General features: G+C 35.8%; 2 protein-coding genes across 3 annotated transcripts; both read left to right on the top strand.

Annotated features, from left to right (window-relative positions):
* Positions 1-5,849: 5,849 nt before the first annotated feature.
* On the top strand, positions 5,850-11,392 carry LOC126798514 (double-stranded RNA-binding protein 4-like). Of its 2 annotated transcripts, none has more exons than XM_050525514.1 (6): positions 5,850-6,237; positions 7,346-7,471; positions 8,060-8,175; positions 8,286-8,505; positions 9,293-9,475; positions 10,916-11,392. In XM_050525514.1, the coding sequence occupies exons 1-6, from the start codon at positions 5,952-5,954 to the stop codon at positions 11,248-11,250; spliced, it is 1,266 nt and encodes a 421-aa protein (XP_050381471.1). In that variant the 5' UTR covers positions 5,850-5,951; the 3' UTR covers positions 11,251-11,392. The 2 variants fall into 2 exon arrangements, with proteins under 2 accessions (XP_050381471.1, XP_050381470.1); XM_050525513.1 differs by having other exon boundaries at positions 7,940-8,175; positions 10,916-11,386.
* A 3,705-nt stretch (positions 11,393-15,097) lies between these two features.
* LOC126796999 (uncharacterized) lies at positions 15,098-15,511 on the top strand. Its single transcript, XM_050523697.1, has one exon. It carries the CDS (start codon positions 15,098-15,100, stop codon positions 15,509-15,511), a length of 414 nt encoding a protein of 137 aa, XP_050379654.1.
* The last annotated feature ends 919 nt before the right edge of the window (positions 15,512-16,430 follow it).

Here is a 16,430-nt window from a genome sequence, read left to right as displayed (position 1 = left end):
GCTTTATAGGTTCTAGCAGCAGCTATAGCACCGTAACAATTGAAGATAAAGAGAAGACAATTTGAAAACCCTTTTGTAACAAAAACTACTCACATTAAAAATATAAACCCCCTTAGTACAGTATATATCACGAGTACAACAAAATATCGACGACAAAATTTACAATTTATATAAGAAAGTAAAAGGTCAATTTATATTTACAGAGCATGAGAGATCAATTGTTCAGCTCATTGTACTCAACCTTAATATTGGATGGTTAATTTTTCCCATCTCATTCCTCATGCTTTGTTCTTGTTTACAGTTTTTCTTTTTCTCTAGAACACATTTTGCCATCAGTATCAATATAACAATACAATGGAATGTGTATGTTTCTTCTAAAAAACAAAGAATACAATGGAATGTTTATCTATGTTTGTTTCTTTTACTGAAGTTATAGATGAGTTCAATTCATTATGTACACCAGTTAAGTCTCTTTCGAAATTTGTTGGTGTCCTTTCTTTCAGGCCCCACACTCAGTATGTATGCTTTTGTAACATTGGTTCTTTGGATCCATAAAATTCATGTTCGGATTGCTTGCATATATATATTTAACTATTTTTCATCTCATCTAACATTAGTATTTACCTTTAGAAGGTATCCTATTTTAATGGGTAAGGTAAGTACTTCCCTACATTTTGTAAGCTTCTGTTTTATCTGAGATTTCTTACTTATTGATATTTTGTAAAAATATAGGATAGACAAGTACTAAAAATCCTATGTGTCGTTAGGTGATGTATAGCTTTAAATGTGTACTATAAAATATGAGGCTGCAAACGACAATGGCATATGTCAAAGATTAGACTGACCAGTACAAAGGAAACCCATCTAATAGAGAGAGTGAACATATTGCATGCATAACTTTTTAACTCAGGTATTGCTTTTTTTTTTAATTCCTAAAATTAATTTAGTGAAAGTAAATCAAGTGTTAGGTGTATACTTATTTGATGGTGAGCTTTCATTTTTCATTTTTATTGAGAGGTCTTTTTTTTCTTTGTCCTGAGATATGCTTTTATTTCCTTTCTTCTCTTTTTATACAAAGGATTATCTATTAGTTTGGTGAATTTTTTGGCTGTAACTATTCTGATTACTAGGTTTTTGGCTTGAAAATTTATTGTATATACTAGAAAATTGTAGGGATCATAGTTAAAGGTCGAGCTTTGAAGTTTTCTTTTGAATTTCACTATCCAGTGTGCAGTTTTAAAGCTATTATGGAATTGACTACACTCTTGCAAGGTCATGTTACGATTCTAACTCTTTTATAATTTGATTGAGAGTATATTCATTCAAGAAAGCATAATTGAGCCAGTAAGCATTACATTTTATTGTTTGGCTGTTGGAGAATATACTCTACAGGTGTATGATTAGTTGAGATTTGACAGGTGAATGCTTACACAAGGATGTCAATCTAAGGTTATTTCAGTCAATGCATGTGAGTAAATGCTATTAAAAGAGAACTGACATAGGGATGCCAATCTAAGTTTTAGGTGAGCAACATGACCAGCCATATCCTTCATCAATTTCTCATTTTTGTTAACTTAATTTCAAAATTCCATTGCAATATCAACACTCATGCTTATATTTCTCTATTTATACAGATATTATAGAACAGAAGTTGTCAAATGATGTTGAGCACTAGAATGCAACTGTGATCAAGATTGCAGAGGCAGGACTTTACAACATATGAAAGTTTGTATCACAAGTTTTCTTCCACATCTTAAATGTAATAAATAAAGATATACAATAGATTAAACAACTTCCATTTCACAATTTCTTTTTCCATAAACAAACCCGCAACCAAGTGTGGGCAACCTATCTAGTTAATATTAAATGTGAACAAAGTTTACTATAATATTTATCAAAGATCAATATTCACTTAAATTTTCAAATCAACATGGTAAACATACAGACTAATCAAAGTGATTTTTGTACACAAATCTAAATAGTGAACTGTTAAAAGAAAATTGAGTTTTGGTCTAATAACAACTGTGGATGTAATAATTCAATTCCGATCATTTTGGGAAAAAGTGTTTTATGTGAAGTAATCAGAACATGGGTATAAGTTTTATCTTATTAGAAATTCGTTCTTAAATACTAATCTCTTAATACACACCCCTACTTAATACCACTCACAACTTAATTATTTTTTTACTAAATACACATCCCAAAGTGCCTAAAAGCCTTTATTCTAGAAAAATCATTAATTATCATAATATTTAATGTAATTGTAATAATTGTTTAAAAAAATATTTTCAAATCATACGTTTGATTAGTTTTGGCTATAAATTTAATTCTATATTCAAATGATCATTACGAATTGAATCAATTGATAACTAAATGGAGAATTATTGTTGTTACAACTCCAACATCAATCAAAATCAAACAAAAATATGTATTAAGTTATTTAACATGGCTTGCAATTATACAAGAAGAAAATTAAGAATTGTTTGTAATAACCCTACATTTCAAACAATATTTTGGTTTGATATAAATTCTATAAAGTTGTGAAATTTAATTAGAATGAATGTGATTGGTTGCGACGTTGTGAAACGAGAAACGGAAACGTTCTCGGAACGTTTAATTAGAAAAACGTTACGTTTCCGCAACGTATATATCGACTTTTATTTCGTCGCTCAGTTGCGAAAACTTACTTCACGAAAGTTGTAGAGCTCGTCGATACGAGTGCGTGGACATGTGACGCGTTCGAATCGGACATGAGACGCGAAAGTTATTAACGTCGAAAGTTTGTTTCCGATTTTGGAAACTGGTATAAAAGGAAATGTTTTCAGCTAGGGTTCCCATAATTGGAAACCTCTTTCTTCCCTCTTTCCCCCGCCTCCCTTTCTTCTCTCTCCCGAAGACTCCCTCTCATCCTCTCGGCTCGCCAAACGATCTCCTTCCACCGAGGGACGTGCTCCTCACCGCCGGCACCAGCGACATCGCAGGCACGACGCGACGCACCACCGAGCAAGACCCGAGCCAGCTCGCTGCCGTGAAGCTCGTCGCGCCTCGCCGGACCGCACGACTACACCAAGCTCTCCGACGAGCTTCGGTGCCTCCAAGACCAAAAATAGGTGAGGTTTCGACTCTAAATGATATGGTGATTGTTGTTGTGTGTATTATGGATGTTTTGGTTGATTTGTGGAGGAGATTAGAGTGAGATCGAGGAGGGGGAGAAATGATGAACACCGCTGCCTTAGGCGGCGCGTGTGGGGGCGTGGGGCAGTCTAGGGGTGGTCTGCGACCATAGGAAGAAAGAGGAGGAGGAGAGGATGAGTTTTGGGGCGGAGGTGGCGTGATACGCTCCGGCGTCGGAGAAGGCGCGTGAGCCCCACGCGCGGTCGCCGGTGAGTGGCGCGTGTACCCCACGCGCCGCCACGTGCGGCGGCGCGTGAACAGTAACTCTGACACAGTAAATGTAAATTTTATTTATGTACGGTAAATATACATTTTATTTACGTACGGTAAATGTAAATGTAAATTTTATTTACGTACGGTAAATGTAAATGTAAATTACTTTTAGTAAAGGTAAAAAGTAATTTTGGAAGGGTAATTCGGTAATTATTATTTACTGAGACAATACGTACATTTGAATAGTATTTATACATAAACAGTATGTACTCGTACAGAGATACGTATTGGATGTGTATTTGTACATTAATACATAAATAGTAAATACGTGAATAGTAACATTGAACAATGAACAGTAAACAGTAAACAGTAAATTCGTAAAACCGAAAATTGCTGAACAGTAACCGATTATTACTGTTTCGGCATTTAAAGGTTTACGAAATATTTCTAAATTCTTTTCTTATCTTTTCAAGGTGATCGATAAATCAAGGAAATGAATTATCTTCAGAAATTGTGGAATTACGCTCGAGTCGATAAGGTGAGTAAAATCTCACATATTTATGAATCTATCGTGCGGAGATTCAAGATTTTTCAAGAGTTTTTAATATTGAATTACGATATGTATACAATATAGTGGATTACATATATATTGTATAAATGGTAATAAGTACATATATATATATATAGTTTGCTATATTATATGCTGTTATGAATTCATTGGAATTAGTCATTTCGATGACGAGAATTTAATATTGAGCATATGATTTAATTTGTACAATAATGAGTAGATTATTGTACATGGTTTAACGTTGAGATTTGTTAAATCGTTTTGTCTTCGGATGTGTTTAAGAAATATGACATGTATATAATAAAGTGGATTATATATATATATATATTGTATAAATGGTAAATAGGTACAAATATATATAGTTTGCTATATTATATACTGTTAGGATTTCGTTGTGAATTATGATCACAGTGACGATGAGAATTATATATTGAATATGTGATGAAATTGTACAATAATGAGTAGATTATTGTACGTGTTTATGTCTTCTGACCAGTCTTCGGACGTGTTTGGCATGAGCACTTTCACAAGGGTTTTAGTACCCGTATCATAAATGTTTTTGGGTAACCAGAAGGGTTGCCCGATTTCTCATGAGCACTTTCATTTCATATATTTTTGGGACGACCAGATGGGCCGTCCATTGACTCATGAGGGCATTTATATTTGTTGATTTGTGATTTTTTGTATATATTGATATGCGAATTATATTTTCATTTTACTCATACGAGCTATAAGCTTACCGGGTTTGTGTTTACAATCCCGGTGCACCAATTCGATGGTGTAGGGGATAATTCCGCAGGTATTGATTAGTGGAGATTGAGTGACGACTCTGGAGACTCGAAGTCGTTCGTATCCTTCTTGTGGTGAGGTTTCTAGCGTGGATTTGTGTGTGAGAATTGGTGTGGATTTGTTTGTGTTTACAATCCCGGTGCACCAATTCGATGGTGTAGGGGATAATTTCGCAGGTATTGATTAGTGGAGATTGAGTGACGACTCTGGAGACTCGAAGTTGTTCGTATCCTTCTTGTGGTGAGGTTTCTAGCGTGGATTTGTGTGTGAGAATTGGTGTGGATTTGTTTGTGAGTTCTGTGAGAGATTGTGAGGATTATTACTTTTCCATCTTATGTAATGTTGAATTATAAATTTGGGTTGTAATAATTGGTTTTCTGAGTTGTATTGAAAACTCAGTAATGATCCGCTGTGCATTTTAAATGATTTCGTTTTCATGAGATTGTTTTGATGTTTAACGACTTTGAAATTTTGAGTTTTTAGGTTCGAAATTTTAGGGTCGTTACATTGTTATAATGAAAATATATAATAACAACTAATATAAGTTCTAGTATACAATGAAGAAGACATATTTTCTACGTAAGTCTAGATATTGCGCCATGCTTTTTTCCTTCTAAAAATATATGTCTATTATAGTCATTTAACTTATTTATATATCTTATTAGAGAAAAAAAACAAAATATGGGTGTGTATTAAGATGTTATTAGAGTGCATTTAAAATTTCTGAAAAAAGGGATGATTCATAAATCAATACTAGTCGATTCTTTTCTTCTTCAATCACATTCAATTATCTACATTTCATGATTATTTTTCATTCTAAACTATCATTTTTGCACGGTCCTGTGTGCTTGTGAAACTGATGTACTCGTGCGTAAAAATGAATATTTTCCCTATTTATTGTACATGAACACGCTCTCTCACTTTCGAATCTAGTCCATATTGTTTCTCTCCGCATGGAAAAACAATTTATTTTGGGTCATATGAATTTATTTTAGTGATTTGTTTGAGTTATTCAGTTATATTCTATTTTTCTTTGTCGTTTTCTTTTATCAGATTATCCATGCTATATATGCGGTCAGCTGACTAGAGAGTAGTTTACCTTGTATTCCATTTCCTTCATCGCTCATCCGTTTCATATCCTGGTGCACAAGATGCATGAGCCTCCTCCACCCCACCGACCCGAATCCCAATATCACTAGGGCACCCAATGTTCAAGTCGAAGCTGCAGGATGTGTGCCAGAAGAAGGCGTGGTCGTTACCCGAGTACACCAGCACCAAGGAGGGCCTCGATCACGACCCTCGCTTCTCTGCCACCGTCGTCGTCAGCGGCCTCACTTTCAACGCTGCCCAATCCTTCAGGTCCTCCAAGCTCGCCCAAAACGACGCCGCTTGCATCGCTTTTCATCACTTCTCTTCTCCCCCTCCCGCCCCCGCCGCCGCCGTACCTCCAGGTGGTTCCCGCCCTCTTCCTTCCGGTTTCCCTCTTATTGCAGGTGCACGATTCTGGCTCTCAAGTTATGCTGTGGTTTGATATTGTTAGTTTCTAATTTCTGTTTGAAAATCCTGTTTTTTTGGTGCTGAAATTTTGAGTTGTGCAAATGTTGAACATTTGATCATAGTGATATAGCTTGTGTGATATGTTGTTTATTGAGGCTGTACAGCTCTTGATCAGTAGATATACGGAAATGGTATGCGAAAGCAGGAGAATAGCTTGGATTTGGTGTTCAGAGAGTGTGCTTGGTGAATTGATATCGATACTTTCTGTTGGAATAGTAGGTTTTTGTTCGATTACTTAAAAGCAACTTGGTTTGATATGGAGTTTGTAAGAGATACATCTGGACTAAATGGAACAAAAAATCATGTTTGTATTGAGTGTACGTGTGGCGGTTTTATTTAGTGACTTTTAGCTGCCGAGATTCAACTATATATTACTATTCAATGATAAATTTCAGATTGTCGTAACTACCATACTACCGTTTGCGACATTGCATGTTTTCTGATGCTTTCAAGACGATGATAATTCTGCCATTACCATCAGATCATTTAGGTTCATGATCATACCTTTAAAGGAACTGCTTTTGATTCATAACTGATCCAGATAAAGCGTACTTCATCATATGTTGACATGATTATTTCAACTCTATTTAGTTATAGAAGTTTGGTGCTATGGTTGTGAATTTAATTAATGGCCCACTTGAGAGTTTCGCTAATCTTACTTTTGAATGGGACTTTTGAAAGAGTTTTACTTTTCTGGCATTTTCTATATTGATCCTGATATGCAGTCCCTTAAATTTAATATTGTGATGATGTGATGTTGCTTATCTGGTTAAGTTACTGTATGTGATTTATCTACTTTGCCTTTTAATGGAGGGGCTTCTCTTTGAATTTTCCCGTAGTAGTTAAAAGCGACTAATCTAAATAATTGATGGGTTTGTGATCATTAACAGACCATTACTAATGGTGAACGGACAATATGACTTGATCTTTTTCCACATGAAACTTTGTTAACTGAGGTGTTTCGTGTGCCGAAACTTACCTTGTATTACCTCTATTGTTTTTTTCTTTTTCTTTTTTCACATTTTCAAATGCTTGTAATCCCAGGACCGGGCTCTGAATGGAGTTGTACAAACATGCCACAGCAATTGCAAGAGCCTCAAGCTCCTCAGGTCATCGATAATGCTACTGTTTGTGGTTCTCAGAGCACTGGCAGAACATTAAATGTTGAAGGTGATAATAGATCTAAATATTAGACAACTTTTTCTGTATACGCTCTAGTGATATATTTTTTAGTTATTGAAGCTGAGCTTAATATTCTATCAGTTGTCTCACTGGAGTAATTTGATTCTTTTCACATAACCTTCAAGCTTGTTGGGTTGTTACAGAGGATCTTCAGTAATTTGCATCGTTTAGAAAAAGTTTTCCGTGCATGTAAAAATAAATTTTCATATGAAAGATGTGAATGAAGCTCGAATGTAATTATCATCATTCTATTGTTACGCTAGCATGTTGGAATGTTGGACATGAAACTTAGATTTTGTAACGAGAGAAATGACATATCCAGTTTGTAATTTCGACATTCTACCTCCACACATTTTACTAATCAATTAACTCACTTATAAGTCGTAGTTCATACCCATTGACTTTTTTGTGATTTTCCATGTTTTTCAACTAATACTATTTTTATTTGGGGTGTAGATGTACAACATTTGCATAAGAACCAGCTGCAATATTATGCTCAGAAGAGGAATCTCATTTTACCTGTCTACTCTTGTGAGCGTGAAGGTCCTCCTCATAACACTCGTTTCAAATGTACAGTAACAATTGATGGACGGACTTATCAGGGTCAAGAATTTCTTCCTACTATGAAGGATGCGGAACATGCAGCTGCGAAAGTTGCTTTGCTCTCCCTGTTACCAGATGGAGCCCAAGAAGTTATTGTTCCGACAACCTGTTTCCAATTAATATATATTCTATGCATGTTGTTATAATTCAAAACGAGTCAAACAGACTTTTGTTTGTTTTTTTCTTTGCTTCCCTTTAGGATGATTCTGGTTTGTACAAGAACCTTTTACAAGAACTACTTCAAAAAGAAGGCCAACATGCACCACTCTATAGCACAACGACATCGGGGGAACCTCACATGCGTAGTTTTGTTTCAACTGTGGAGATTAGAGGAGAATATTTTACAGGTCAAGTAGCAAGAAGCAAGAAGCTGGCAGAAGTGAGCGCAGCGAAAGTTGCTTACAATACTTTGAGAGATCGTAAGTGTATATTTCTTGAATTTACTAGATCCAAATTAGTGTTAGCCCTAGGTGATAATATATATTTGTTATGTTCTTATTTGAGATGGGTATCACACTCGAGTCTATTAATCTATAAATATCAAACAAAGAGTTTGTTACGCACTAAAGAGTTTCTACCTGGAAGTTTAAGCACTTGTAGTAAGTGATCCTCAGTGTTGCTATAGTTTGCCGCTTGCTTTGAATACAGCAAATGAAAGATGTCCTTTGAAGATATTTGACCTATCTGGTAGCTTTACCTCGAAGAAGCCTATATTCCATGTTCAAGCAACATAGACAATCTACATATTATCCCATCTCAATCTATAGCCATTTCATGTTCTTTTTATTTGTAAAATTCTCTAGATTTTTATATTATCTTTCATAATACTATTGAGTTTGTTAATTGCCACTTTTATAAATCATTTGGTTTATTTTTATTATATACTGTACTTTAGTTATTTATTACAATTTAAATAGTTTAACTCAACCAATAGCACAAACGAATAAATAAGTAAATAATCTTAAATAATTAAATTAATTAATCAATTAATGAATTATTTTCCCCCAACAAACGCAGGTCATTTGAATTTGATTTCATTCATAGTAAGTAGTAATTTCCCTATCATACTATTCCTTTTCATAGAAAAGACCTAATCAGAATTTACTCAATTTGAATATATATATATGAGTGGTTAAAAGGTTGGTCGGCTTACATTTGCTAGAGACTGGTTTTTTGACTCATTTCATGATATGGGTTCCTCTTCAGGTAAGTCAAGCCAGATTCCGTTGTTTCTCACCCCGGTTTTGCAAGGGCGAGAAGGTCCCGAGGTCATATATTCTCATGCTCTGCCAGTTGTAGCTGCTGATCTACAACAGCAAGTGAGACCTAACTCTCCGAAGATTCCCATTCTTGATTCGGTTACTGGGGCACGACAATCGGAGATCAGTGGTATGTTTTCTCATGAAGCCTTGTACACCTAATAAATGTATTTGTGTTCATAACCTTCTCCTTGTTGGGATCTTGTATTTTCCTTAACACATGATAAATTTACTAATTTCTGTGAACGCTAATGACTGGCCCTAAAATTAGTTCAACAAATTGAAGATTAGGGCATTCAAAATTGAACTTGCAGGAGGTTGAGTGGATGCATGGACCAAATAAATACCAAAAATGCCTGGACTATATAGCTACAAATTGGAAGAGTGGAATCTACTCTTTCTTTTTTGATCAATTTATCGCATGGATTAACCAAAGGATCTCAGGGATCTGTACCAGTTGAGGATGGGTGACCTCTCTTAATCTCACCAGCACTGAAGCTGAGCTGATGCAGAACAAAGCACCAGTTGGTGAGGGTATGCATAGAGTAGGTTGGGGAATGTTGAGAGAATGAGAGATTAAGAAAGCAGAATAGTTTTAGAAGAAATAGAGGGGCTTTTAGCTGTCTAAGGAAAAAAGAAGAGACTGAGAGAGAGGTTAATGGGAGAGCTTAGGCACTGAACCTTTCAAGAAACTTGAGTTCATTTTGATTCTATGTGATTTGGGTCCACAAACGATAGCATATGTATAGGCTAAATATGCATTACCCTTTGAGTTATAGAACACTAGAAAACTCAATTAAAGACTTAGTAACAAACTTAACAAGACCCTTAAGTACACACCCTAAGACTTAAATAGACTCTCAATTACTCTCCAAACAACTGATAACTGACACTCTTAAGACCCTTCAACCACTACGGAAGCTTTATTTTGGACCAAACAGAGCTGGGCTTAGTCTTAGGTCTCCAAAGAGGATATTTCTTTTCTAACCAAGTTGTGGCTGCTGCATTGTAGTGGCTCATCAATGGTTGCTATCTGTTTTTGAATCCTAAATATTGTTTGTTTTTTGTTGCTGTAATTGTGGGCGCATTGTAGATTGAATTCATTCCTTAAATTTGGAGTTTGGCTGTTCAGCGGGCTGCTATACATCAAGGATAATATAAAATCGTGGAAAGTTATTTCACGTAGATCTAGTGAGGCGAAAAAAGAGGGATTTGGGGGGGGGGGGGGGGGGGAATGCTTTCGTACTAATTAGACCTAATTAATGCATCTCAGTATACAATACTATAAGATAATGTATAATGAACTTAAAATCCATGTGCCAACTTATGAGTGGGTTCACATTTATATATAATTGCAGTAGCCGCTGTAGGAACTAGTTATCATATTGGACAAGTAATAAGAGGTCCATAATATGATCTACCAACTCAGAATACTTGTTAAAGGGAACTCCCCATTACATTAAAACTCATGCAATTTTTCCTATATACACAAGTACATTGCTTTTACACTGGTTTCATTTTGTGCAATATGTATTTTTTAAATTTAAGAGTACATAATGTTTCATTACAGTGGCCACAATGGGAACCAATCATCCATCTGCAACTCTTTCTCCGAGAGTGAATCTTGATGTAGGTGGAGGATCCACTCCACCTGGCAATGTGCATGGCCTTGAACCGAAGACTTCACATTCTGCATCCCCTGTGTCTCAAAATGGTTCGTTGTCAACTTTGCCTTCTGACCATACTTCAGATATGGACCCTACTCTTGAGCCACCAGCAAAAAGATTGTTTACCAACAAGGTTACTGTTTATCCACGGATGGCGGTGACACTTCCAGAAGATTGCACTGTGCTTCCCATTAGTGATGAAAATTGGATTGCTGTATCGCATAATGTGAGAAAGTAGAATAAATTGCTGATAATGTGGTGGTTTCATCTTTCATGTACTCCATAGATGGTTTCTCCTTTCTTTTACTTTTTTGAAAGGATGGTTTCTCCTTAAGTACTTTAAGACATAAATGTCAATTTGCACTCCGAACTTGCATTTGAGTCAATTTACCTCCTAAACTTGGTAAAATTGTCGATTTACACCCCGAACTTGTATTTGAGTCAATTTACCTCCTAAACTTGGTAAAAATTGTCGATTTGCACTCCATCCGTTAAATTTAATTGTTTCTATCTAATTTTGCGTCACATGTCATGCATTTAAGGGTAGTATTGTCATTATATATTTATTCATATTGAAAAATGAAATAAATTAATAAAATTACTTAAGAGGAACACTTGCTACAATGTTTGTTTTTTCGAAGCATGTTATTGATTTATATATTTATTATTTTATGTGATATGGTATGTTAAAAGATATTAGAAAAAATATAAATAAATAAATGCATTGAAAATTAAAAATAAATGTGTGTTCCGAGAGAATTACTATTCTACCATTGTGTGTGTCTTAGCCTTATTAGGGGTTCTGTTAGAGATGGATTCGCATCTCTGTAATAGAATCCTACGGGATTGTGGTTATATAATGCCTATATATTGGCATCATTATCAATCAATAAACGGTTACGTTCTGTTCTATTACGTCGTTATTATTCTTGTTTTGTTCATCCTCCAACAATGTGTACATATAAAAATATATTTATACACAACACATTATATTTGAATGGGTGGGTATATTGAATATATAATTCAAAGTATGGTTAAGTAGGTAGAAAAAAATGTAAATAAATAATTTAATTAACAAAATAATCCTCATTTTAAAGAATATTTTTATTTGTTTTTAAGAAAAATATAAATATATAATGACAATACTACCCCTTAAATGCATGACATGTGACGCAAAATTGGATAGAATCAGTTAAATTTAACGGATATGGTGCAAATCGGCAATTTTTACCAAGTTTAGGAGGTAAATTGACTCAAATACAAGTTCGGGGTGTAAATCAACAATTTTTACCAAGTTTAGGAGGTAAATTGACTCAAATGCAAGTTCGGAGTGCAAATTGACAATTTCAGCAAAGTTTGGGGTGCAAATCGGCATTTATGCCTTATATTAATGTACTTAGGTTGAACCATTACATGGTGGGAAACCAGTAAGACTTAAATTTCTGAAACATGCCTGATTGGGTTTAGTAGCATTATTTTGAAATATCTTGTATGCTCTGTTTTACTAGCCGGCAAAACGACTGGTATGTGATCTTTTGCTATGACCCTCTTGTAGGAAAAGAAAACGCCTACTGAAAAGTTACCATATATTTTCACTTTGGTGGAGCTACAGGTGAAGGCTGCGAATTCTAATTTGCAGCCACTGACAAAGTGTACACCCTGGCCTGGACCGGAGATCTGAAATTGGAGAATGTGTAGAACAAGGAAGTATGATGGCAATATGGCTATTTTTCCTCCAACTGCCACATACAGCTTTGTTCTGCGAATCTTCAACTCTAATCTGTTTTCATAGCAAAAGCCAATACAAGTCGGGCAATAAGCATGCATAATTTGCTGAAGGGCACATGATTTGTTGTTGCGAGGACTTCAATTCATGTGAAGGTGAAGGTGGTAAGTAGATTGACTGGTTCACTGCATAGCAAAGAGAAGAGTCGACTATAAGTCCATAACACATAATAAATCCTCCGATTTTTATACAATCAATTGTTAATTTTCGGGAATGCAACTAGATCTAACGATGAAATTAAACAGAAAAAGCTTGACAGGATGAAATGAAAAGGCTACTGATCGAGTAGGTACTGGATTTACTAAAGTTTGGAACTGCTAAAGGGTGAATCCTTTCATTTTCAATCGATCCACGCTTAATCTGTTAACCTTTTCTTTCTTGTGTAGCCTTGTAGGAGAATGTAATCCATTTGAGAGAGGTTCGAGAAGAATATACTTTCATCAAATAAACCTTTATATATGTAGTGAACGTACGTACAAATAATGATATAAAAGTATGGTTTGGTCTTATTCTTGAGAGAGAGAGAGAGAGAGAGAGAGAGAGCAATTACATGGTGCAGTTCATCCGATTAGAGATTGGGAAGCTAAGATGTGCACTGCATATGACGGGTAGATCCTGGATGATGGAGGCAACAAAAGGAATATCATATGTACGAGACATGTCCTCGATGCATTGACATATATCGCGAGGTCCAGTCTCACTATTTTTGGCCATCTTGTTCAATTTCTTCACCGAATCACAGCATTCCGTTGACGGTTGCGAAATTAACCCGGTGATGTACCTCATGCAGTTGCTGAACTCGTTCCAGGTTTCAGCACAAAAACTTGACGCTTGACCCTTGACCGATCCACAAATTAGTGCAAATATCATCAAACAAGCAAAAAGGCGATCCATCTCAATATTATTGTTTTAGTGAATGAGTATTGTTGCTTTCTAGCTAATAGCTAACTTGGTATATATGATATATATATATATATGTAACAAATATGTAACAATATGCGAATCAGTTTGAACAAATCACCATCCATTCGTGAAGCATGTTTTGATAGATAATACACTAACAGAACTTTCTGAAAGTACGGCTTAAATCATGACATCCTCGTTAAACATTGTGCTAGATATATTAGCATATGGGAAACAGAGTGTGAAGCATCTCCTCCTCCACGTACTTAGAAAAAAAAATAGAAGAGAGAACATTGTTCCATAGCCGCTAACTCTGATACGTACTAACCCTAGCTAGTGAGGCTCTATATATATATATATATATTATATGTCTTCTTCTTCAACGTACGTACTCTCTTGTCATTAACGACAATTCTGGAGGCAGAACTATAGAAGTCACTGTTATACATACAAACCCTCTGGCTCTGGTGATTCGTGACTGTATGATTGCTCACTTTTGATCTTATTCCATGGGGTAGATGGTTCAAAGGCTTATCCATTTCCTTTCCACAAAAAAAACGGCTCGTTAATTTGGCGTCTTTTGGGAAAACTATGCAGGTTTAGTGTGATATGTATCTTGATTGACTGGTTTTATAATTATGGCATGGATTGGTTGTTTGGGGCCATTTATTCGATCTCTCGTGGTTTCTTGCTGGGGAAAAGATTATTGGATTTGGTAATCACTGCACAAAGAAAGGCAGTTGGATTTCTACCTACAGTATCCTGAATTCCTCATACAAGCTTAAGGAAAATTATTGCTACAGTATTACCCTAGTCGTAAGACCTAAATCACATAATGGATACCGTATATACTGAAATTAATTAAAGATAAACTTAGTCAATGAGAGATATAATACTGTAATAGTGGTAGGCTGGTATCTCACGCCGCCACCATTTTATGTATCTGAGAAGAGATATAGACATGCATAAATTAATTACTTCATAGATTTTCTAGTTTTATGATTCCAATCCATATTGCTTAACGAATAAGGATTCCTTCTCAGATAAAATAAGGAAAAAAAAAAACAAGGAAATCTAAATCCTTACCCAACAAGGATTTGCCAATCCATAAACTACAAGGATACAACTAGATTATAAGTAGGAGTTTATAAACCCAAACTAGCTACAGAACCGCTATAACTCATCGCTAGGTACACCAAAGCTCCCAGACCAAAACCCTAAGCTTACTTGTTCATCATAACCATCATCTTCATGCACTGCTTTATGCCAGTGGCTTTGCAAGGCAGAATAGAAGGCCCGTTCTGGTGCTACTACAGCTGCACCGGCCTCGACCCTTAAACAAATTAAGAATCGTTCACCACTGCATGCAGGTGGAAGAAACTTAAACTTTCCTACGATGTTGCTCTCCAAGCAGAAGCGCAAAGCAACCAAGGGCGACAATACTATGATGCTGATCAAGATCAGTATCGTGGGCAGTACCGGGCCGATCCGATTTGTCGTCGACAAGAAGGAACTTGTCGCTACGGTCATCCAAAGGGCCTTGAAGTTCTACGAGCGTCAAGGTAGGTTACCAGTTCTGGGCTCCGATCTCGAAGATTTCGTGTTATACTGCTCCACAGCCGCCGGAGTTGATGCTCTGAGTCCTTGGGAAACAATCGGATCTTGTGGTGTTAACTTCACTCTATGCAAGAAGCCACCAACGCCGACCCAGCCACTACCATTGGCTACTGCTTCTGATCACAAAAAGAGCCTGATCAAGGGGTGGATCAATAAGTCACTCAATATATATCAACATCTACATTCTCATTGATCAACTCGGACGGCTTGCCACTAAACCACATGAGAAGAAACTTGAGAACCATTGTTTGCAGTCCTGGGGGCATCGGCCGGTGTCGCATAAGCTTGGTTTGCAGGCTTTGCGATATGATAAGGTAGTTGGTGATACACACTGATTGTGGGTACGTAGTCATGCACATTGCACTTGTGTTTATATATATGTGAAATTACGAACTTACTATATTCGATATATGATTATATATATGGATGAGAATTCTCCCCTTTGTTTTGCGATTACTTTCTCAATATACAGTATGCAATCTAGCTATTTGCATTCATGCTGTAAATATATGTGCGCCTCTATCAATACAGTGCAATTCTAGTCAACTAGCTTAATTCTGTAAATATGGGTACAACTAAAACTTATTTGAGCAAAAAAGCTATGAGATATATAAAAAAATCGCGTTCGATATTATACATAATAATATAGTATATACATGTAGCCTCACCTCTATAAGGTAACTCGAAATCATTCAAAAGCTAAATGTAACAGAAGTTTTAAGTACGTAATTCCTTCTAGAATGATCTATGTATAGTTATATTCTGTTTAACTGTTTTTAAGTTGAAGATACGTACCCATGTCATGATGCCCCTGACGTTTATAAAATGTGATCTCTATTGGCAAATCTAAAGTAGAATAATTAACATTTACTGACGGACTGACCTGATTCGTTCTCAAGTATAATTAGTTGCGGAGAAGTGAAAAACAATATGTTTGTACCGCAATTAAGCACAATAGATAGTATCGTATACATATACAATGACGATTTCTTATTTACATGATAGTTTGCTAACAAGTTGTACGTATCCACATATACAATATCATCTTTCAATTACATCAGTTCTTGTTCGATCTTTTTTCCGCCAAGTTCCGTATCCTCTTTCAATCATTT

Source organism: Argentina anserina, chromosome 6 (genome assembly GCF_933775445.1).
Source record: "Argentina anserina chromosome 6, drPotAnse1.1, whole genome shotgun sequence".
NCBI classification, from domain to species: Eukaryota; Viridiplantae; Streptophyta; class Magnoliopsida; order Rosales; family Rosaceae; genus Argentina; species Argentina anserina.
Note: the sequence above shows the minus strand (reverse complement) of the source record. Positions and strands in the feature narration are given on the sequence as shown.

Coding starts and splice junctions, on each gene's coding strand:
- LOC126798514 (XM_050525513.1), top strand. CDS start 5,952: ATGTTCAAGTCGAAGCTGCAGGATGTGTGCCAGAAGAAGGCGTGGTCG. Junction 7,472..7,939: donor CAGAACATTAAATGTTGAAG/GTGATAATAGAT, acceptor TTTGGGGTGTAG/ATGTACAACATTTGCATAAG. Junction 8,176..8,285: donor TACCAGATGGAGCCCAAGAA/GTTATTGTTCCG, acceptor GCTTCCCTTTAG/GATGATTCTGGTTTGTACAA.
- LOC126796999 (XM_050523697.1), top strand. CDS start 15,098: ATGTTGCTCTCCAAGCAGAAGCGCAAAGCAACCAAGGGCGACAATACT.